Genomic DNA, 22,217 nt, shown 5'->3' on the forward strand with positions numbered 1-22,217 from the left:
AGGGAAAACTAGTTCTATGGGATTGTAAAATGTGTTTACTGAAAAAAGTGTTTTGCTGTCCAGGAACTTTATGAAAAGCCATATTTTTAAGGCCCTTCACAAAGGAGCCTGCTTGAGTAGTCTGGAGGAGGGCAGAACGTGCAGCTCTCTCCCAACCCATCTGACCAGGGAATCCTTTGTTCAGGGACGATCTCAGGGGAACTGGCTTCTGAAGAACATGCCTGGGGTCTGGAGTGTCCCTGCCTCCGCCCTCCTTTTGCCCAGGATAGGCGGTGATTCCTCTCTGGTCTCCCTGCCTCCATCAGTGGCACTGCACACCTGGACAGACGTCACGTGGGCGTCAAGGCTGCTGCCCTGGAGGAGCAGTGCTCAGCTCACGTGTCCCAAAGCTTCAACCCTATCCCTCTTTCTTCTGGAACTTTTCACCACTGGCCGTTGGCACAAAGATGAGTCCCTGCAGCTCCTCAACCTGGCATTCTGGCTGGTGGGCACAGCCCCACCTCAGCCACCCACGTCCTCTGAGGCCTGGCATCGGGCCCACGGGGGCTTCCCAGAGGCGCCTCTGTGAGGGTGAGTGGAGCGGGCAGGCTCGCCTCCACCCCTCCATCCAGAGCACGTCCCCTTTCGTTGTTGCATAAATTTAGCTTCTGCCTAAGATGTTGCAAGGTTGAAAAATAAGTTTTCAGAATAGGTTTTGAAAAAAGAAGTTGAAGATCTTTAATGTCTAGTCTGGGGTGGTGGCATGTATCCCCACCCCCCACCCCCAGCAGGCATCGGCTCCTCTTGGCCCCAGTTTCCTCCTGTCTGCGATGCAGCTGATAAGGCCCACCTGGGCCCTGTGTAGGGCCACTGCTCACTCACGTGCTTGGGCTGTGCTAAGTGCGTCCTGTTCACTGACTCACTCAACGAGCATAGCAGCCCATGGAGTAGGTGCTATTATCATTGCTTCCATTTTATAGATGGGGAGCCTGAGGCATGCAGAGGTGGCATTTTGCCCCAGGTCACGGAAGCTAGCAAGTGGCAGAGTCAGGATTTGAACCCAGGCAGCCTGGTATCCTTAACCACTAACTATACTGCTCGTGTGAGATGAGGTGACAGGAGAGCCAAATGAGGTTATGACACCGCCACGTTGTAAACTGTAGAGCACCTTGCACAGTTAGAACATCAAGTCAGCATGCAGCTTTGGAGTGCTGGCATGAATTTTTGTCTCTCAGCAGATATTCAGGCAGCATGTTTTCAGGTTGCCTGTGGGGTACACAGCTTGTTCCTGGAGGGTTTGAGGCCCCCACTCCCAGCCTGCGGGATGGGGGTGTCCCAGCCCCGGAGTAGCCTCACACCCAGAGACTTCCCAAGTGCAGATGAGATGACAGGCATGGTTATGGGTGCCAGGCCCAGCTGACTCACCCCTTGCACCACAGGCCCTGTGTCGGGACAGGGCATTTGTGGGGTCAGTGTGCCAGCCTCAGCTCAGCTGGGATGTTGAAAATCTCCATGTGGTACCAGGGGGCCCTCACAGGGCTTCTCCGGGGGAACTGTAGATGCTTCCTGGTAGGAACGGAGCCCTGCTCCTGTCGGGCTTGGCCGGGCCTGCCACAGCCAGCCTGTCCTGCCCTATACCCACCTCCAGGCTGCTCCTCAGGGCAGGCCTCTGTCTGAGCTGTGTGTGGCTGAAGGCCTGGCCGGGACAAGCATCTGCAGGGGCTGCTCGGACATAGTTAGGGGCACAGAGAGCAGAGAAGTTGAGGGCAGTGGGGCCCCTGAGGCCTGGGTATGGGCTCCGCTCCACCTCTTACCTACCGTGGGACCTTCAAGGTTCTGCTCTACCTCTAGCCCCACCCCTGCCCGGGCCTCAGTTTCCTCTGTAAATGGTAGGATAGGCCTGAGCAGATCCCCAAATCCTTTCCAGATCTAAGCCATGAGGACTATTTGTGTTTTTTTCATCTACCACTTTTAGCTCAAACAAATGTCTGCTTTCTGATTCATTTCCCTAATTTTTTTTTTTTTGAGAAATTTAAAAACATTCTGACAGTTCCTAGCAGCTAACTAAAGGAGAATGCATACTCAGTTAGCAGAAACAAAAGCCCAGGCTCAGAACAGCTACTGTCCTGTACACACTTCCCTGTATGACTGGATAGAAAACACTCACCCTCTCGGAGCCTCAATTTTCTCATCCGCAAAGTGGGATAACACTTGTCCACAAGCTGCTGTGAGGCTGGGGTTGAAGGTTGCTTGAAGCATCGCCAGCTCACCTAAATGGTCCATACGTGGCTGTCAGCTCGAGAGGAGCCTGGCTCTGACTCTCAGTGTAGTGGAAAGAGCACAAAGTCAGGAATTGGGAAATCTGCATGCAGATCTCTGCTCATGCCTTGACTGGCTGGTGACCCCAGGCTAAGCCTTCTTCTCTCTGGGCCTCTCTTCACTCTCCTTTCAAAGATGGGGTGCCCAGAAGTTTTCTTCTCATGTGTTGGTAGCAGGTAGTTAAGAGTGGCTGGACAGAAGAGTGTGTGGAGGCTTGGTTGAGCATGTCCGGACCCCGTGGGAGGAGTGTGGTGACTGATTAGCCATACTTGCCGTGGGTGCAAGAGGTGAGGGGCGCATCCTGCGCACCATAGCCCTGCCATCCCAAGTGGTCCTTAAGGGCTCATCTAGCTCTTTCTGGCTCTTTTAGGGGCATGCCATTGGCACTGCCCTTGTCTGGGCCTCTTGCAGAATGGTAGGTGGGTGGATTGGGAGCCTTAAGGAGCTGGGGTAGGAAGAGGGCAGTGGAGGACACCTCTTTATTTCTAGAGCCAGAGCTGTAAGAACATCTTCAGGATATTTACAACCTTCTAGAGGATACCAGCTGGTGGCCAGTGGGCCCTGGCTCCATCTCCAGCCTCGCCCCCCCATATCCTCTGAGGACCCTTGGGGAACTTTTCCCACCCTCCCTCTTCCCCACTTCATGGCACCTGAGCCTTGGGAATCACAGGCAAGAGCCTTGAGACAAAGCCAGGTAGGACCACTGCATGTTCACTGCTGTCCTGGGAAGTCTTGTGGCCTGGGCCTGGCACCTGACAGCCTCAGGCGAGACCGTGACTCCCCATCTCTGCACATCCTCAGCACTCCACATCACTGACAGTCACCTTCCTCACGTGCCTCCTTTGGGGCCAGGGAAGGAAGTGTCTAGATGAAGAAGGTGTGCCACGTCCCCATGGAGAGCATGATGTAGTAAAACATCATGGGCTTTATGGTCAGACTGGGCTTCAAGTCCTGGCACTGCCACTTCTCAGCAGTGAGACCTTGAGCAAGTCGTGGACCTCTCTGAGCCTCAGTTTCTTCATCTGTAGTAAGATAATAATAGTTGGAACATTACGGTAGAATTCTGAGCTTAAGTGAGATGATATAAGTAGAGAACCTACTCAATGGTTGTTTAGTTTCTCTTTCCGCTCTAAGAAAACAAAAAGCAGGGGCGTAGCCTTGGAGATGAGAGAAAACCTGTTGACCTTGTCCAGGGCCGAATCTGACCCTCCTTCACCTTTTGGGGAGAGAAGCTGTCAGAGGAGATTCCCTGTGAGTCAGGGATTTGGAGTGCAGCCAAGAGTGGCAGGAGGGTTTGGCCTCAAGGGCATGGTCTGGGCCTGTCAAGGCGTCACATGCCCCAGAGGGCACACTCAAAGGCAGCTGGAGTTCCCAGCCCACTGTGGGCAGGGACAGTGGGCTGGTGGTACCTTTGTCAGGGCAACATTGACACATATTCTCCCAAGTAAGTCATCCCTCCCTCTAGATTAACTTGTGTGTCCCAGAACAGGTCGTCAGACATAAATGTGTGAGGCTGGCCTGCAGGAAGCGCCCCTCTGAAACACCCAGGGTACCTTGTGTTGCCCATTAAGCACCATTGACAGTGGGTGTTCCTGTAGACTACAGTGAGTGCTGGGAAATTTGGTCATGAAGAGAAGTGGGTCCACCCTTCAGGAGCCTCGAGTGCCAGGCCAAAGCATCTGAGCTCTGTGGCCAGGAGATGTGGAGCCTTGTCAAGTCTTGGCCCAGGGACACTTCCCAGGTTGAGGACAGAGGAACTAGATTTGGAAGAGCTGTTGTCTCGATCAGAATTTCCCTTTTCAGAACACTGTTCCCTAAGTGACTTCACTTACTCAGGTCCTCAGCCCACTGGGGCGGCGAGAGGATGCACCTTCCTGTTTGGCAGACAAGGACACAGGCTCAAGAGATAAAGTGGCCTCCCACAACCTCACACCTGGGAAGGCCTGGCTTCCAGGGCCCACCCCCTACCCAGGGGCCTCACCCTGTACAAGGCTGCAAGCTGGCCCAAGGGCCTACTCCAGCTGCCCAGCCAAGAGTGGGAAGCAGCTGGTCCCGGGCAGCTGCCTGGAGCTGCCTCTTCCCTCCCTCTCCCCTTCTCGTCTCCTGTCCCTCTAGCCTTCTCCCCTGACTTCCCTGGAGTAGGGCACAAACTCACTCTCCTCTGACTGTCTTTACTTTACCACAACCCTCTTCCTCTGCCTCCAGGCAGCATGCCTGGTACAGGCTACTGAGGATTGGGAGTGGAAGAGTTAACTTCCTTGTGATCTCAGGTAGCTCCTGCACCTCTCTGAGCTCCCACTCCTTCACCTTTAAGCTGAAGAGGACATCAGACAATAGCAGTGCTTCTATAACCCAGTCACTTTCATCCCATTTATACCGTGTTTAAAATGTTTCTTTAATTTACTTAGGTCTGTCGTCACTCTCTAATTTCACCTTATCCTAAATAATAATATCCACAAATTCACCGGTGATAATTGTTCTAGTCCAAATACTTCACCAGGAAAATCTAAAAGGTTTGCCCATGATGCATCTAAAATCATCCTATTCCACTGGTTGTATAAGCTTCACTCTTTGGGAACCCCGGACTGGGTTATTGGAGTCACTCCAGCCCTGAGATCCTCTGATTGGGGCTGGGTCACTGGGTTTTCTGCTCTTGTCATGCTGGGTCATATGTATGCCCGACAATAGCTGTCCCTCCATCTCACGAGCATTGCGGAGCACCTGCTTGACAACAGGTCCTGGGATAGGCTCTGGGAAACCATACCTGGAAGACATCCCTGCTGACGGAGGAGATGGATGCAAAGACACACCACTGGTCTAGTACTGCCGAGATGAGGGTACGTGACAGACACACTGGGGGGATAGGAGTACAATTGAGAGGCTCTGCTGGGGGAAACCAACAAAGAGGGTGACAGTTGAGCCAGACCTCAGGAGATGCGGGGGGCCAGGCATTCTGGACTGAGGGACAGAGGCAAAGACATAAAGGTGTGATCTTCAGAGGATGGTCCAAGAGGCAGGGAGTAGCCCCATGTGACAGACACGAGATATGGCTGGGAGCTGTGGGAGATGGGGGCAAGGTCTAGAAGACCTGGACTGATGCTGGCACATGCAGGTTTGGCAGGTCACTGCTGAACCCCGGATCCATGACATCTGCCCCTTTGGAAGTCTGAGAGCTGGTAAAGGGCTGGCTTTTGGAAGTCTGAGAGATGGTACAGGGTAGGTCCCCTGAACCTCCAGGCTCTGCCGCCAGGCTGAGCAGTGAGCAAGTCCCAAGCCCACTGGCTCTGGTGATGCCTTGGAATGCAGTGTCTGCTCTGTAGGCTGTAGGTACAGCACGTCCCCGATCCCCCAACCACCACCAGCACTGCTCACCCTGGGGGACCTGAGCTGCAGATGTGCATGGTGATTGAATCATTTCTGCACGCCACTGCTTACACAGCTCCCCTGGGGACCCGCCACTTGCCTGTGCAAGCTGTCAGGAGATGTGTGTGCTCAAGTGTGTCTGTGCCAGCACTCAAGTATGTGCATGAACCTACTCCCTAAGTGTGCAAAGGGGTACGTATGTATGTGAGTTTGCACACATGCATGCAAATCCCTCTCCCCGGATCCATGGGTGTTAAGTATGCTGGTTAACTTGTTTGGTCTCAAAAGGGAACAATAAAACACATTGATATTAGTACAGCTGATGTTGGCCCGCCACCCTAGGCAGCAGCCTCCAGGGCTCCGGTACTCCACGTAGGGCAGCTAAGAGCACCCCGTTCCGTTTTTCCCGGGAGGAGCCTGCTGAGGGCCTTGTACCTCCTCCAACCTGTCAGGCCAGGAGACGTGCTTCCAGGGAGCCCAGTGACAACCCAGGGCCCTACTTAGAAGAGCCAGATGGCTTCCAGCCCCACCTGCCCCTTGCCTCCCTCTATGTCCTTCCCCTCTCCCGGTCCCTGCCTCCCATCCTGACTCATGAGGACATAGGACCAGGCAGTCCCCAGACGCCCTTTCAGCTCTCAGCATTCTTCTCTCTGAGCAGCCGTAGGTACATAATAGCAGCTAACTTTTCTTGAGCGTGTCTTCTGTGCTAGGCACCACTAAGGGTAAACTCGGGCAGTGTTATGCTGGTGGTGAGAAGTGTAAAGTGGAAGGTTGGCCCTTCAAGAGTTCACCTTGGGGGCTGGCCCCGTGGCCAAGTGGTTAAGTTCACGCGCTCCGCTGCAGGTGGCCCAGTGTTTCGTTGGTTCGAATCCTGGGCGCGGACGTGGCACTGCTCATCAGACCACGCTGAGGCAGCATCCCACATGCCACAACTAGAGGAACCCACAACGAAGAATATACAACTATGTACCGGGGGCCTTTGGGGAGAAAAAGAAAGAAAGAAAATCTTTAAAAAATAAATAAATTAATTAATTAATTAATTAAAAAAAAAGAGTTCACCTGGGAGATGGGAAGCCCAGGCCAACCCAGATGTCACCGGCAGTCAAAAAATGTACATATCTGCAGTTAAGCCAAGCTGAGCATAAGGTGCAAGGAAAAGTGTTGCTGAGAAAGGGGCAGCATCTGTGGTCTTGGGCTCCCGTGGAACAGCGGCTCTCCTGGAGTTTCCTAGGGCTGCAGGCTCCCCACAGGCCTGCCTTGGGACAGGCTCTGCAGTTTTAAAGCCAAGCGTACTACACTTGTTGAGATGGAGTTTTCCAAACAGCTGGAGCTTCTGATGCAGAAATCCTAAGATGTTGGAGTTTGAAGGGCTCCCAAAGGCTGGCTAGCCTTCATTTTACAGATGGGGAAACTGAGGCCTAGAGGAGACAGAGCAGGGTCCTCTCCAGGCCCCCTGAGCTGACTAGCTTTGCATCTCCCATAGGCTCACAGCTGCTCAGACCAAGAGAGAAGGCCGGTGGCCAGAGTGGGTGGTGGCTTGACTGCTTGAGTTCACTCCCGTTCAAGGGCAGACAGGCAACAGTCACAGCTGAGGCCATGGGTTCACCAGGAGCCAGGCCCAAGACCATCTCCAACTTGGAGGGAGGCCGGCCGCAGTGGGCGCTGGACCCACAGCCACAGAGGATTTGTAGCGACTTGGAAAGCCTTAAAGGAGTTCAGGCTCAGAGGAGGGAGGCAGTGGCCGAGCCGAGCGAGGCTCCCATGGTGGAGGGCGACCTCTGCTGGCTGCCGAGCGCTCGCCACTTCCTCTCGCCAGCCAGCATGCTGGGGGCCCAGTGGCGCTGAGATGGCCTTGGAAGCAAGTGGATGGGTTTGGACAGGTTGGGTGGCACCAGAGGATATCTCTGGGCCAGTCACAGCCTGGGGTAGGGACTTGCAGGAGGCTCTGACCTCCAATCTTGGAGGAGTGGAAAGAGCAACCTATTAACAGTTAGAAAGGCAGAGAGTTTGAATCTCAGCCCAACACCTTCCTGGGTATATGACCCTGGGCAAGTCACATCACCTCTCTGAACCTGTTAGGACTAAGTAAATGAGCACTGCACAGGGCCTGGCCTGGTGCCTGCACATAGCAGGTGCAGAACCAATGGAAGACCCCAGACCGCCCCTCAGTGAACCACCTCTCCCATGCCTACTTCAGCCTCCCTGCCCCGCCATGCCCAGGACCCTTAGCCTGCCAGGCCCCGACCTTCTCCTGCAGGGACCAGAGCCACCAGCCCCATCCATTGCTGATGTTAATAACCCGGAACTTCCACTGATCCCAGCAGTTTAAAACTGTCACCTCACATGTGAGGGCCTCCTTAATCACCCAGACATTTTGTTGTTCTATAGATTAAGACACACACTTGTCCCTGTGATCCTGCTAGCTGCCATCTGCCTTCTGGGTCTCACAGGTGTCCCAGGCCCAGCTGGTCATTCCTTGGTTCCTACAACATGGAGCCCTGGCCTGGGAGAAGAGCCCTCTGGGGTCTGGACCCAGCCCAGATGTGTCATGTGGACATGGACACACCACCCATGAGCTTCAGGCTTCCCAAAATAGAACCAGCTGAACTGTTAGGCTGGTAGAAGACGTCAGAGCACCTTTGGCTATTGATGTTCTGAGAATCTTTGAATCCAGAAGCTGACTCAGTCCATCTACTCCAGACAGGATTGCCCATGAGCTGGTCTGGGGACTGACCTGAACTTGAACGGTTCTGCTCCCCCTTTACTGTGTGCTTCCTAGAGGGAGACCTGTGGCCCCCAGCTGTGGAAGAACAGAGAAGAGCAGCCTCTGAGCCCCAAGGTGGCTGCCCAGGTGAGCTGAGGGCCCCAAGGCTCCAGAAATGATCTGTCACTCATTCAACCAGCATTCTGTCAAGGGCTTGCTAGGTCTCTGACCCTAGACAACATCCCATGCACATCCTGGGAGAAGTTTCTATTTAGAGAGAGAGCCTGTGAGACCACTTAATGCCCTATCCTCACCATCTTGCTCTACAAATGGGGAAACTAAGGCCTAGAAAGCCGGGAAGCCTGCTCAAAGCCACTCTGGTCAGGGCGCTCAGGCTCCCTGCAGTGAAGGAGGGCCCTGAGGAGAGAGCCCCAAACCTCCACAGTGCAGGTTTCAAGCCCTCTGGGCACTTAGGTTTGTCAGCAACACCCTCTGATGGCCACTTGGGCCACTGTCCTGGTTGGCTGCGTCCTGAGGATGGCAGGATTGAAGCCTGCATAGGTCCGGGGTTTCTTTGTACTTCCCATCAGCTTCCTCCTGAGCTGACCAGGCCTTCATTTAATGGGGCCCTTCACTGGCTGTGGAAACTGCACTCTCTAACTGCGACCCTGGCAACCAGTGTTCGCCCATGCTCAGGATGGGGCTGGGCCTCCCCAGCCCCCCGTCCCATGTAGTGCCTGGGAGACCACCAGGGACCCTTTAGCTCAGAGGGGTCTGACACCAGGAATCCAGCTGGCCTCACTGAAGGCAGCGGTACTGGCTTGCTCCCACTCTGGGCCCTCCCATGTCCCCGCCTCCCACACCATGGTTTGTCTCTGGCCCCAGGAGCCCTCATTGTAGGCGCACTGGCTGAGGCTCTGTACAGGTAGACTCAGAGGGAGGCATCCAGCCCCTGCTTGGGGGCCCTACAGGTGCAGCAAGGGGAGCAACACCTTCCCTACTTCCTTTCCCCCTGACACACACGCCTACAACAGCACAGCAGCCTCCGGCAGGGACCCCAGCCCTTCCCTGGTATCTGTATAAAAGTTTAGGCTGTAATGGGGAAGCCAGGATTCTGGAGCCAGCTGCTACTATAACTTTTGGGCCTCAGTTTCCTCATCTGTAAAGTGGGGATATAGTAACTATCTATCAGTGCCCAGTGCCTGGACCAGCACCTGACTTATAAGAGCTGCACAACATAGTCACCTGCTAGGTGACCTGGAGTGACTATAGGCTTGGGCCAAGAGTTCCTTGAAGACAAGGAATGAATTATTTCATTTTAATCTCTGAATTTCCTGTAGATCTAACACAGGACCCAGCATAATATAGATATTGAAAAGTATTTACTCGGTGAGTTGGAGGCATGCATGGATAGACAGTGAAGACTAGAGATGTTTGGCAATAATAAAATTTGGAGACAGCTTCAGGCTTCATTACTCAGGCTGGAGTGTGAGCCCCTGAGCAGAAGGGCCTTGTCTGGGGCCTCAGGCCTTAGCACAGCACCTGGCAGCCGGAGACATTCAGATGTGAGTTGGATAAATGATTCATCTGTACATTGGAATGCTGCACAGTCATTAAAAAATGGAAAGGCTCTTTATGTCTTGATGTGGAATAAACTTTGAGATATTATTAAGAGGAAAAAGCAAGGTCCAGATCGTGTGCATAGAAGGCGATCGTTTTATGTTTTTTAAAAAAGGAGTGGCAGGGCGTAGTGCATGTAGATATTGGCTTCTCCAAGATGAGACCCTTGGAACGAGACTGAGGACGCTGGTTCTCCCAGGAAGGGCTCTTGGGGGCCAGGGACAGAGCCAGCGCTTCACTGTATACCCTTGTGGACTTTCTGGTTTTTGAACCACACAAGTGAGTTGCCTTTTCAAGCACAAACAGGACAATAAGAAGTGTGGTAAAGGAGTTGTGCAGTGAAGAGCTCCTTGGAGGAGGAACAGGCTTTCTTCCCAGGCCGGGGCCAGGCTTGCTGCTGATTCCCTCACTCAGGGTGCTCGTGCTGGAGGCAGAGCCAGGACATGGAAACAGACTGGCAGACGGACACAGTCCAAGCTCCTCCTAGCCATGGGGACGTGGCAGATCTCGGGACCTTAGCTTCCTCATCTGTACAATGAAGATAATTCTAGTCTTAAGGAATAGGCATGAGGATAAAGGAGAGAATGCAGAGGCTCAGCCTATGGAAAATACCCCGTATGTGGGGCCTCGAGAGACGTGGCTGGAGATGAGGGACCTTTGGGGCACAGTGTCTCAGGATAGCAGAGAAGGGCAGGGGCCATAGGCCTCTGTTCCGCACCCTGTGTCTGACCCATGTGTCTGCAGCCTGTGATGACACTTGGGCTGTGGGAGGGCAAACCCAGCCAGCATGGGGTGGACTTCTGCTTTGGCCCAAGGACCTGGACCCCTGAGCAGTGGGTGGACTGGAGCTGAACACTCTCTCCTCTTTCCATCTCTCTGCCCCTGTGACTATCTGCATCTCTGCCTTTGCCATCATTGCCTCCCTGGAGGGGCCTGGGGTCTCCAGGGGCTTTCTGGAGCTAAAGGAGCCTCCTCTACTTAGCATCACCACCCGAGAGACACTTGCACTGATGTGAATGTTCGTGAGGCCCACTGCCATTCAGGAGGGGTGAGCTGGTGACCAGGACACCCATGCACCCCAACCATGTGGAGCAGTTAGGGCCCTGGCTCCTGGTTGGGCTCTGACACTGGCTCACTGTGCCACCCTGGATAACTGGCTTCCTCTCTCTGAGCCTCAGTTTCCTTATCTGACAAAGAGAGATGATGCTAATCCCTGCCCTCTTCTTTCCAGGAGGGCCAAGGGAAACAGTGGAATTGTGAGTGGGCTGTAAAGCGTAAAGAACTCTTAAAGCCTGGGGGACTGAGGAGAGCACATAGCACCCAAAACAGGGTTGCTGCATCTAACCACACGTGCAGTGAAGGTCATCACGTTGGAAGATCCACACAAACACGCAGGACATGCACACACGCAGCCACATCGAGGGGGCTAAGCCCTGAGCCAGGAATCTGAAGATAGGGTTGCTGTCCCCACCACCACCAGCTAACACACACACGTGTGTAGAAATGCGTGCACCTGAGTGTGCAGTTCCACATCCCATGGTGGACATGTCTGCCTAGTGCTCACATGAGCCACCCACGGAGAACACCCAGGACAACATCCTGCCCTCAGCCCAGATGGGGCTCCCCCAGGGCTAAGAGTGGGGAAGGGCTGCCTGGGCAGCTGGGGCTGTGGTCCCTCTCTCAGCTTCAGAGCTGCCTGGGGCAGAGGGCTCCATGTTGCAAAAAGGGTCCTGGAACCTTCCTGGAGCCAGTGGGGCCAGCATGTCAGTGTTGGGGCCAGAGGGTAATTGTGAGGCTGGCAGGCCTGGCGAGACCCCAGTGACACCCTCTTTCCTCTGTCTTCACAGGCTGGACAACATTCATGGCTCTCGGGTAGAAAGCAGTGAAACAGCCAGAATGAATTCTATGGACAGGCACATCCAGCAGACCAATGACCGACTGCAGTGCATCAAGCAGGTGGGTGTGTAGCATGGGCTCCGCTGCCTGGCAGCTGGGGAGGGCAGAGCAGGCAAGGTGGGCAGAGCAGCAGAGGTGCCAGCCTACACTGTAGCTGGGCATCCAGGGCATGGTGTGGACGTGATGCTAGGTGAGGAGCAACTGCCTGGGGCTCCCTGACCACTCAGCTTGTGAGAGCGTTGCTGGTATGGACCAACCTAACTCTGGAATCACACGCATCTGGGTTCAAATACTGGCTCTGCCCTGTCCATCCCCTCCCTTCCCAGCTGTGTGACTCTCTGGGCTCTGCTGTGTGCTCTGGGCTGTTGTGAGGATGCAGTGAAGTGCCTAACCTCCATCCCAGACCTACGCTCCCTGCCCCTCTGTGCCAGTGGTTCTCTATAAAGAGAGAGAACAGGAAAGGTCGTCGGGAATTAGATTGTCTTACAGAAAAGGAATCTGAGGAGCAAAGAGGGGAAGGGAGTCACCTGAGGTTATACAGCCCAGCCCCACTTGTGCTGGGCGGGCCTCGTCCCTGAGGGTGACGGTGTCCCCCTCCTGCCGATGCTCACACCAGGCTCAAGAGGCGATTTGACCATCAGTACCCTGGATTCTTGGGAGGTGGGGAACCCTTCACAATGGGCTCAGCAGCCCCCACATTAACAAGACAGTTTGAGGCCTGGTGGGCAGGCGGGCACCCCTTAGTGGTGGTCAGCAGTGATGCGCCTGTCCTCTAGGCTCAGCCTCCCTGGAGCCCAGCATGGCACGATCTGTGCAGACTCCAGAGTGTTATTGTACTCCAGGAAGGGGCAGATATGGTGGAGGGGGCTTGGGCTTTGGCACCAGGGAGACCTGAACCCGAATACTCACTCCTCCATGTACCCGCAGAGCAATCTCGGGCCTGTCATTTCATTTCTCTGAGCCTCAGTTTTCCCCTCTGTCAAATGGGGCCAATAAGACTGACCTCGTAGGATGATGTGAGGATATTTGGGTGAAGCACATAGCCCAGCCCTGGCACACGGCAGGTGATCAGCTAGTAGCATTTGGGGCTGTTGTCCTCAGTGTCTCAGCAACAGGGAGGGGAGTGCTGGGGTAAGGCCCCTGGCTTAGGTGGGTTCAGCAAGAAGCTCAGGTAACCTGCATAGACTGCCAGCCTCAGGACCCCGCAGTGCAGAGCTCACAGCCTCAGCTCCACCCAGCCTGCTCTCCCTGAGCGCCTGGGCCCAGTGGAGCTGTGGCTAGTCTGTGGGACTAAGGGATGTGTGTCTTCTCATTGGCATCAAGCAGAGCACTCTCAGAAGCCACGCAAGGTCTGAGGAGAGGAAATTGAAGAAGACTTGTTACAGATTGAACTCAGCCTGAACAGCTCTCCTGAACACCAATTACACTTCTGCTCACCGTCATAGAATAGAAACTAGGCAATGCACCCCCTCCTCCCTCTGCCCTTTCCTCCTCCTCCTCGGGGCTCTGCAGGGCTCTCTCCCAGGTCTGCCTTTGACCCAGTTTCTCCTGCCCATAAGGGATCAGCTGTGAGTGGCCTTCGCCTCCCAACAATAGTCATGTCCCCCCATGCATGAGCCCCTCTATGTGCCAGGCACGCTGCTCTTCTTGAGACCTGCTCACAGCTTGTTTTTCTCCCCACCCTGTTCTGCATCACCAGAAATCAGGGTCCCCTTTACTCCCTTGGGCCTCCCAGGGGTCCACTGTGGACAGGCGCCCACCCAGGAGCAGCCCTCTCGAATCCTGGCACATGGGCCTCAGATTTACCGGTCCTCGAACCTGAGTCTCCAGTCCACCATTTACTAGCTCCCTGGCCTTGATTAAGTTGCCACTTCACCTGACTTTGTCTGTACAATGGGCATCATAATGGACACCCAGCCAGTGAGTGCTGGAGTAGCTGAAGGCCAGGGATTGCCTCACTGCCCAGCCCCAGCCTGTCCCACATGTGTGCGCCTGCGGACACACACACACACACGCACACACACACACACACAGAGCTCTGCATTTGGGCCAGACAGTGGCGCATCTGTGAGGGTAAACAGGCTGTCCAGATGCTTCTGGGTCTTCCATAGCTCCCTGTGTCCTCCACGTCCCTCTTCCCACACCTCTGGTCAGACATAGCTCCTCACTGATGTCTGTCTGCTCCACAGCTGCCACAGAGGGCAGCCGTGGCTGGCTGGAGACTTTTGATTCTCAGACATCCTGTATCCTAATCAGAAGAGAAAGACAAGCAGGTCCACATGCTCTGAGGGTGACTGATGTGCTGGCTGTGCCTGCCTCTGGCTGGTGGGGCCGTGGCTTCCATCAGGGGCCTCCTAGCCTTGGACTCTCGGCCTTGCCTCACCTCTATGGCACAGCCTTCCCTCCCCAGCCCACTCTGGCTCTAGCCATTGCTGGCGTTTGCTCTCCCCCAAACGCCTTGTTACCCATCTTCCCTCTGGGCTCTGGCTCTGCTGCCTTCCCCTTTCTCAGGAGAACCAGTGCCCTCTCTACAACATGCCCCACTCAGAGGTCACAGGCACATCTGGGCTCATGTGCAAAGTTGTGCAAATCAGCTAATTCCTGCCCAGAAGCCTCCCTAAGCCCCAGATGCCCTTCTGACCATCTGCACCCCATCATCTCTGAGCCCCAGTGCCTCCTGGGCACCCAGCTACCTCACCCATCCTGCTCTTTTTCTCTTGAGCTATAGGCCCTGGGGGGCATATGTCAGGTCTCCCACTAGGTTAAGTTCCTTGGGGACAGAGGGTGTGCCATATTCATCTTCAACTCAACAGAGTCTAGCGTAGTGCCCAGCCCAGGGTGGGCCCCAAGTATGTTGGGGGGGAGCAGAGGAGGGGTGGACTCATAAGTGGATAGCTGAGAATGAATGGGTGGGTGGATAGATGGACATATAGATGGGTAGATAGGTGGGTGGATGGATGAGTGGCTATAAATGATGTATAGATAAATGGGTGAATGAATGGATGAGTGGGTGGCTAGATAAATTCTGGATGGATAGGTAGGTAGATGAATGGATGGATGATTGATGGATAAAGTAATGAATTGATGAATGGGTGGATTGGCAAATGGATGGATGGATGGATAAACTGATTCATTTGTGGGTGAATGGACGGACGGATGGGTGGATGGATAGATAGATCATTTGATTCACAAATGGATTGATAAGAAGATGCATTCATCACTTGCTCTAGGTAACCAGTCCCTAGTCTGGACACTGGTATTCCCTACTCTTGCCCCAATAGACTCAGTGGCCAGTGGATATAGCTCAGATCTTCTGAGGAATTGTGGAGCCAGGCTTTCTGGTGGGGGACAGGGTATTAGTGTCCAATAACAACCACAGCCAAAGGAGCCTCTGCCTATGATTAAAATCTGTGCTCCCATCCCCAGACCATCAAAGGCTGGCCAAGCTCGCCCCACTCAACCCTGCCCCTCTACATGCTGCTGGGGACCTGTTCTGAAGGGGTCAGGTTGCCGGCCTGCACAGCAGATAGACCAGTTTGGACAGTTAACTGCTCCCCACCCATTACTGCATGGGCCTGGCCTTGTGACTATCTTTAAGGTTCCAGAGGTGGACAGGGAGCTGTTTCTGCCCTCAAGCAGCTCGTCAGAGAAAGAAGAAAGCGTAGAGAGGTCCTGGCATGCAGAGCAATAGCAGTCTCTATCTGGCACCTGCTTTGTCATGAGGATGGTGTTACATATATTGTTTCTACACTTTGCAGCAGCCCTGCAAGCTGTCATCGCCCCGTTTTACAAACAAAGGACCTGAAGCCTAGGAATGTCCCCGGGGCTCTGGGGATCAGTGGTTGAGATGGGGTTTGTCCAGGTCTGTCCTGCCCATTTCACTGCATCGCTCAGTCTCTCTGTACAGTCCAGCCACCTCATAGTCCACATGGGTGACAAAAGCATAGAGAGGAGGGGGCTTTGCCAAGGCCACAGAGCCACTGAGCAATAACCACTGGATGGGATGCCTGATATTCTTTCTCCTAATGAGTTGCACCCACAAGTGATCACCAGAGCCCAAGCTGAAGGCCAGGTGAACTGGTGGGGGTGCGAGTGGAGAAGGCCAGAGGTGGGCTGACAAGATATGAAAGGCTGGGTGCTTGGGAGCCAGAATAAAACTGGGCCCCTGGGACTGGCCTTGGAGGCCACTTGGGAGCTCAGAGGCCCAAGGGTGGAGGTGCCAAGGGTTGCGGTGCTGTGGGTGGGTAGCTCTGAGAACAGCGTGCACAGCTGCTGACCGTGCTAATTGGGTGTGACATCATGTAAATAAATGGAATAATTCGGTTAGCAGAGGGAGGCTGCTGGGCAGGGAATTTGCCGATTTGCATGGCTTTCCACATGAAGCCCGGATGCCACCCGTGGCCGTGGAGAGGGCACATCTTAGAGAGAGGGCACAGGAGGCAGAGGTAAGGACCCACTGCTGCCCTCTCAAAGGGCATGTTTCTGTAGGTGGCAGTTCCTCCTGTGTTCCGCAGATCAAGTGCAGGGAGCTCTGCCTTTGCAGGAAGAGCTCCATGTGGAGCTGGGCCAAGCGCTGCCGAGGGCAGCTGAGTTTCCAGGGTCGCCTTTGGCAGACAGCGTCAGAGCCAAGGGCTGCCCCATGGGGGAGCACCCCATGCACCAGGCGCGTTGCCAGGGACCGGAGAAGCCTCCTCTTGCTGAATCCTCACCACAGCCCCGTGGCAGAGGGCTGTGCGGCTGTGTGCTTGCCCTCTTTCTTTCCTTCATCTCTCCCTCTCCCCATCTCCTACCGAGGGAGGATGTTCTAATTCGTTTCACTTTCTTCCATCCATTTTTATATCTTGCCTTGCATGAGCCACCTTGTAATAATAGTCAGGAAACCCTAAGTGAAAGAAGCAAAAATGTCCATCCCCAAGCCATGGTCTGCCATCCCCATTTTACAGATAGGGCGAGTGAAGCTGGGAGAGGTGAGGGACCACTCCAGGCAGCTAGTAGGAGGTGAAGGCAGTATGACCCCAGGACCCCTGCCCTACAGGGGCTGACACAGCACGTTCTGTGTCCCTCCCAGTTCTGGGGGCTGGCAGCTCCTGACACCCCTCCCTGCCTTGGCTCCAAGGCTGACTCATGCTGCAAGTTGGGATAGAGCGACTGCCCTGGAGGCAGCTCCTGTTCCCTGTCTCTCCCAGCACCAAGGCCACAGGGACCTCAGAAGGTGCCACCATCTCCTTTGCTCCTGGCTTACACTCTGACCTTTGGGGACATCCTTTAGGTGTCCCGCTAGAGGACCCACAGGCACTCATACCTAGTGCTGGAATCCCAGCTCCGCCCCAACCTGCTCTGTGACCCTGGGCTCAGTGCCTAACTAGCGTGGCCTGAAAAAACATTGATACGTGTTAAAGGAGGAGTGGCCGTGGAAGCCACCCTTCCAACCCATCAGCCCCATGGCCTAGGTGTGAAGCAAGATCTAGAGGCCTTGGCTCCAGAATTCAGTCTCTGTTGACTCAGACCCCTTGACTGGGAGGGGCCTGAGCTCGGGCCTGGGACTCCTCCCAACAATGCCAGCAGCCCCTGAACCAAGCCAGCCTGGACCCAAGAAATCTGTGTTTGGGAAACTGGGATCGCTAAGTCATGCACACCAGACCACGGTGTGACAGTAACCTGGGCACAGTGTGCTTTAGTCCACCTGCCCAGCTGGGTTTGGCCTGGAGGCCTCTTTCTGTCCCTCAGGCCCCCACCCTCTTTGGCTACGGCAGAGCCTTCCCTGAAGCCAGAGCTGGTGGGCATCTAAACCTGGGCTGTGGTGGTGGGATTAGCAGGGGGCCTCACCCAGAAGGAATCTCCAGGGCTAGCCTGTCCTGGCTCAGGGAGAGCCAGCCCCTAAATATGGGAGCCAGGTGCCACCTCCTGAACCCTGCAGGGTCCACCTCCCCCCACTGCCAGGGTCCAGAAAACACTAATATCTAATATCTAATATCGTTGCCCTTTTCTCGACCTTGGTTTTCCTCTCTTTGCAATTGTGCTGCTAATCCCCATCCTGCCAGGGATTGGGGGGTGGGGCGTGGAGATGCAGTGGGAAGGAGATAGAGGGAGCTGGGGAAAGCTTGTTAATCCTGTCCCTTTCTGTGAGTCTCCTCCCCAGTGAGACCTGCGGTCTTGGCCACCCCAGACGCCCACTACCTCCACTAGCCTCTTTCCTGGAGCCTCATGCTGCCTCCTTTCCCTCTCCCACAGCACTTGCAGAACCCAGCCAACTTCCACAATGCTGCCACGGAGCTGCTGGACTGGTGTGGAGACCCGCGAGCCTTCCAGAGGCCCTTCGAGCAGAGCCTCATGGGCTGTTTAACGGTGAGTCTGCAGCGTCCCTGCCTGTGCTTGCGCCCAGGGAGGATGGCTGGGACCTAGCGTGCCTGTCCAGGTGTCCAAGAGGCCACAGATACATGGGGATGAGAGATAGGGCAACACCGGTGCTAGAAGGGTGTTGGCCTTCTCTGTGCACCCCTGACATGCATACGCCCTCAGGGAACATGGTCTGATGGGGAGACGTGTCCCCATGGATGATGTGGGTTCCCCACACTTGATGAGAAAGACAGGGCCTACTTTGGCGAGGTCCAAGTCTGATGGGGGTAAATGTTCCAACAAAAGCAAAGCAGAGAGTCTCTTGAAGGTTTTCAGCTATCTGTTTCTCCAGTCTTTCATTTGTTCACTGAGGTAAACATCTGTTGATCTCTGTTTACAGTCATGCATCCATTCATGGAAGCATTTACTGAGCTCCTATTACATCCACCCATCAATCCAAATACACACTGATTGATCCCTCATTTACCATGTACAATCCCCTCTGTCAGTCCTGAGAAAGCAAGGATGAGGAAGACTTTGCCAAGCCTGATTCCCTCTTTAGTCAGGGAGACAGATGTGGAAGGAGATGGCTGAGAGAATCGTGTCCAAGATGAAGCAGCACAGAGAATAGAAACATCAGCCGTGTGTGAGGTGGGGTGGCTTGTGGAAAACTGAGAAAAGAAGCCACTTCTATATCTGTAGAAGTTACCAAGCAGCTGAGGAGAGCAAGCGCGTTCTAGGCACATGGAACAGCACACGCAAAGACCCAGAGGTACCACAGAACCCAGAGAGCTGAAATTTGCTCAGCACTGTCAGGGTCTAGGGTACAGGCTGGGCACAGGCCAGGCCCAGAGCTTGCAGCACGATTTGCCAAGCTCAGGAGCTTGCAGTCTGACGGCCAAATGGAAGGAGCTCACAGGCTGTGAATGTCCCCAGCCACACAACCTGCATCCATAAGTGTGAGGGAGCCTTGGCGGCCAGTGAGGGCAGCTGCTCACCGGCCCCTGAGTCAGCTTTGAAGAGAATGTGAGTAAACAGATTGCTGGGGAGTCCGGCTACCCCAAGGCTTGGAGAGGAGGGGCCAAGATGGATGCTTGGCCAGGCAGGAACAGTAGGTGAAGTACAGGGGCACCGAGTTTCCCAAAAAGCCCCAGACAGGAGGGAGGTGAGAGGTCCCACACGGCCCTGGCCTGGAGCAAAAGGAATAGTGACATTACCATGGGCCATCACTACAAAGCACCCCTTCTGTGCAGGACACTGAGCTTGGCCTGCTGTGTGTGCCTTCTCCCTGACTCCTCATACCCGCTCACAGAGGCTGGTCCTCCTAGCTTCCCCATGGTATAGAGAAGGACATTGAGACTAGTTGTGATGGACTGCCCAAGGGCACACAGCCAGTTAGAAGCAGACCTGGGATTCAAGCCCGGAACCATCTGCCTCGAGAGAGGATGCTCCTGGTCATTAAGGATGCCAGGCAGGGGTGCAGCCAGGACCCTCCCAGGGCTCCTCCATTTGTCCAAAGCCAACACCATCTGGCTCCCTCAGGGCCACCAGGCCAAATCAGGCAGCCGCCTGCACTGCCCAGTCCTCCTCATCCTCCAGCTCACTGCTCTCCTCCCCCTCCCCGGCTCCCTTAATCCTCTTTGTGGGAACCCTGGTTCAGGCTAAGCCCTGCAGGCAGGGACAGATGTTACTAGAGGCCCCAAACTCCCATTCCAGCTGCTGGCAGCCATAAGTGAAGAAAGAGGTGGCGACCATGCACAACGTGTGGCCAGACTGGCTGCCATGATCCCCCAGCACCCTGCCCCGAGCCTGGCCCTGCCTGGGACGTGGGGACTTGAGGCTGACTCAGACAATGGCCCTGGCCAGGCTGGATGGGCCAGTGGGCATGAGATGACCAGTAACTGGCCCTGCCCTGGTCCTGTTATTCATCTGTTCCTTCAACAAGCATTCATTGAGTCTCCACTGTGGGCCAGGAAGAAGTACAGTGCACCCGATGGACCTCTTTCTCCAGCAGCTTACCTCCCGGTGGGGGAAGCTGACACCAAACACTGAAGGAGGAAATAAGGACCTAGATCAGTGCCCTGAGGGAGGGGGCCAGGCGGTGGTCAGAAAAAGTCTCCTGAGGAGGTGCTCTCCAGCTGAGACCTGAATGGCAAGAAGGAGTCAGCCAGAGAAGATGAGAGGGAAGGGTGCTCTAGGCAGAGGGAACTGCTAATGCAAAGGCCCCGAGGCTCGATTTGTTCAAGGAACAGAAAGAAGTCTCAGCCAGAGCCCAGGAGAGGGAGAGGGATACAAGATGAGGCTGAAGAGGGAAGGAGAGACCAGCTAAGGCCTGCAGCCTAAGGGAGAGCAGTTTGGATATTATTTGAAGGGCATGGGGAGCCCTTGAAGGTCTTAAGCAGGTAAGTGATGGGATATGATTTGTGTGAGGACAGGAGCTCTGAAGGAGAGCATCCATGAAGGGCAGGATGGAGGGATTACGGAGGTCTTCCTGAAGGAGGGAGCCCAGGGAGGACTTTGTAGGATCTGATGGACAGCAAGAAGTCCGTAGCTTCCCAGGCTGGGAAACTTTGTGGAAAAAGGCACAGGGCCAGCTCTCCTGGGCCTCTCCTCATAGCACCCCAGCTTCAGGCATACACTTGGTTGAATGGCTGGCTTTGAGCCCTGAGAGGGTCCTGGCATCCCTAATGACCCAGCTAGCATTGAGCTTGCTGCTAATCCAGAAAGGAGCCCTTGGCCCACTGGCCACAGGTGCAGAGACCAGTGTCTGACTGTCCCTTGGAGCTCAGTAGAACCAGCAGCAGGAGAGGATGGGGTGGAGGGTCATAGAAGCCACCTCGGTGCCCAAGACATTTTCCTGGGCATGGTCTCCTTGCATCCCTGAATGCGAGCAGGGAAGGGAGCATCATCCCTGTTTTACAAACAAAGCAACAGAGATGGGGAGCAGCTTGCTACAGTCCCAGGCTGGAACCCCTGACCCCCAAGAGGCCCAGGGCCCTGCAGCCCATCCTCCCATCCCCCTGGGCATCCTCAACCCCAGCCATGCCACATGGAGAGGGGTGGGGTGGGGGAGGTCAGAGATCCCAAGGGGCCTAGGCTAGGCAAGGCTGCCAACCCCCCTCCCCCCACATACACATTTACCCCCTGATCTGGGTGCAGCCTGAGCACTCTAGGTTACCGCGATCCCCTGGGAGGCGACCTCTGGAAACAAATTCCTCTGGATCCGGCTTACTTAGAGGATATAAATTAAAAACCACTTAGCCTCAGGCAGTGAAGGGACACATTTTTGCCATACTGGCTTCTAAGAAGCTCAGGCACAATTCTAGTGAGAGGCTGTGGCCCCGGGACCAGACCCTGGGGTAAGGAGCCCTTCAGGCCTCTGGCAGCCCCCAGGCTACCCCGCCGCCTCATGCACTCTGACCCCAGGATGCCACAGTGCAGGAGCCCCAGGGCCCCAGCCGAGCGGCGAGAGCCCAGACACCACTTCCTTTTCAGGACCAGATTCTTCCTGACCACATGACAACTCACACCCCAGCCCCTCCCGTAGCAGCAGGGCTGAACCCCTTCTCTGAGTGTCCTCATAAAAAGCAGGCCTCTCTGGAGTCGTTCCTTCTTCCTCCCTGAGGTGGAATATCCTTGGCTCAGGCAGCTGAAGTAGAGGAGAGGGGAGGCAGGCACGGGAGGAGGTGGAGAGGGAAGCAGAAGAGCCGGCGCCTCAGCAGTGCCCTCCCATCTCCCCGGTGGGGCTCCCACACCCTCGAGGCAGGCACTGCCAAAGCCTGGGCGCACGTCCACAAGCAGCATTCGTGGAGCGGGGCCCGGTCCTGGCTGCATTCTTGCAAGGAGGGCATTTTGTACCCATTTCACAGATGAGGAAACTGAGGCCCAGAGAGGTTAAGTCACTTAGGTGAGGTAGAGCAACTAGTAAGTGGCAGAACAGGAACCCCATCTTATGCCTGACTCCAAAGCCGCTGCAGCAGTAACCACCATAAATACCTGC

General features: G+C 55.1%; 1 protein-coding gene across 28 annotated transcripts in view; it reads left to right on the forward strand.

Annotated features, from left to right (window-relative positions):
• ZMIZ1 (zinc finger MIZ-type containing 1) overlaps positions 1 to 22,217 on the forward strand; it is a 238,649-nt gene that overhangs the window by 116,628 nt on the left and 99,804 nt on the right. For 22 of the 28 annotated variants that reach the window (XR_011423454.1, XR_011423455.1, XR_011423446.1 and 19 more), the window contains 2 exons: positions 11,833 to 11,941; positions 18,113 to 18,226. Coding sequence is in view for 24 of the 28 variants with exons in the window: in XM_005602517.4 (XP_005602574.1) it covers positions 11,882 to 11,941; positions 18,113 to 18,226 (174 nt within the window). In the remaining 4 variants the exon portion in view is untranslated. Of the gene's footprint in view, positions 1 to 8,361; positions 8,513 to 11,832; positions 11,942 to 18,112; positions 18,227 to 22,217 lie in introns of all 28 variants that reach the window. The other 6 variants (XM_014733164.3, XM_070227995.1, XM_070227974.1 and 3 more) reach the window with 3 other exon arrangements.

Source organism: Equus caballus, chromosome 1 (genome assembly GCF_041296265.1).
Source record: "Equus caballus isolate H_3958 breed thoroughbred chromosome 1, TB-T2T, whole genome shotgun sequence".
In the NCBI taxonomy this organism is placed as follows: Eukaryota; Metazoa; Chordata; class Mammalia; order Perissodactyla; family Equidae; genus Equus; species Equus caballus.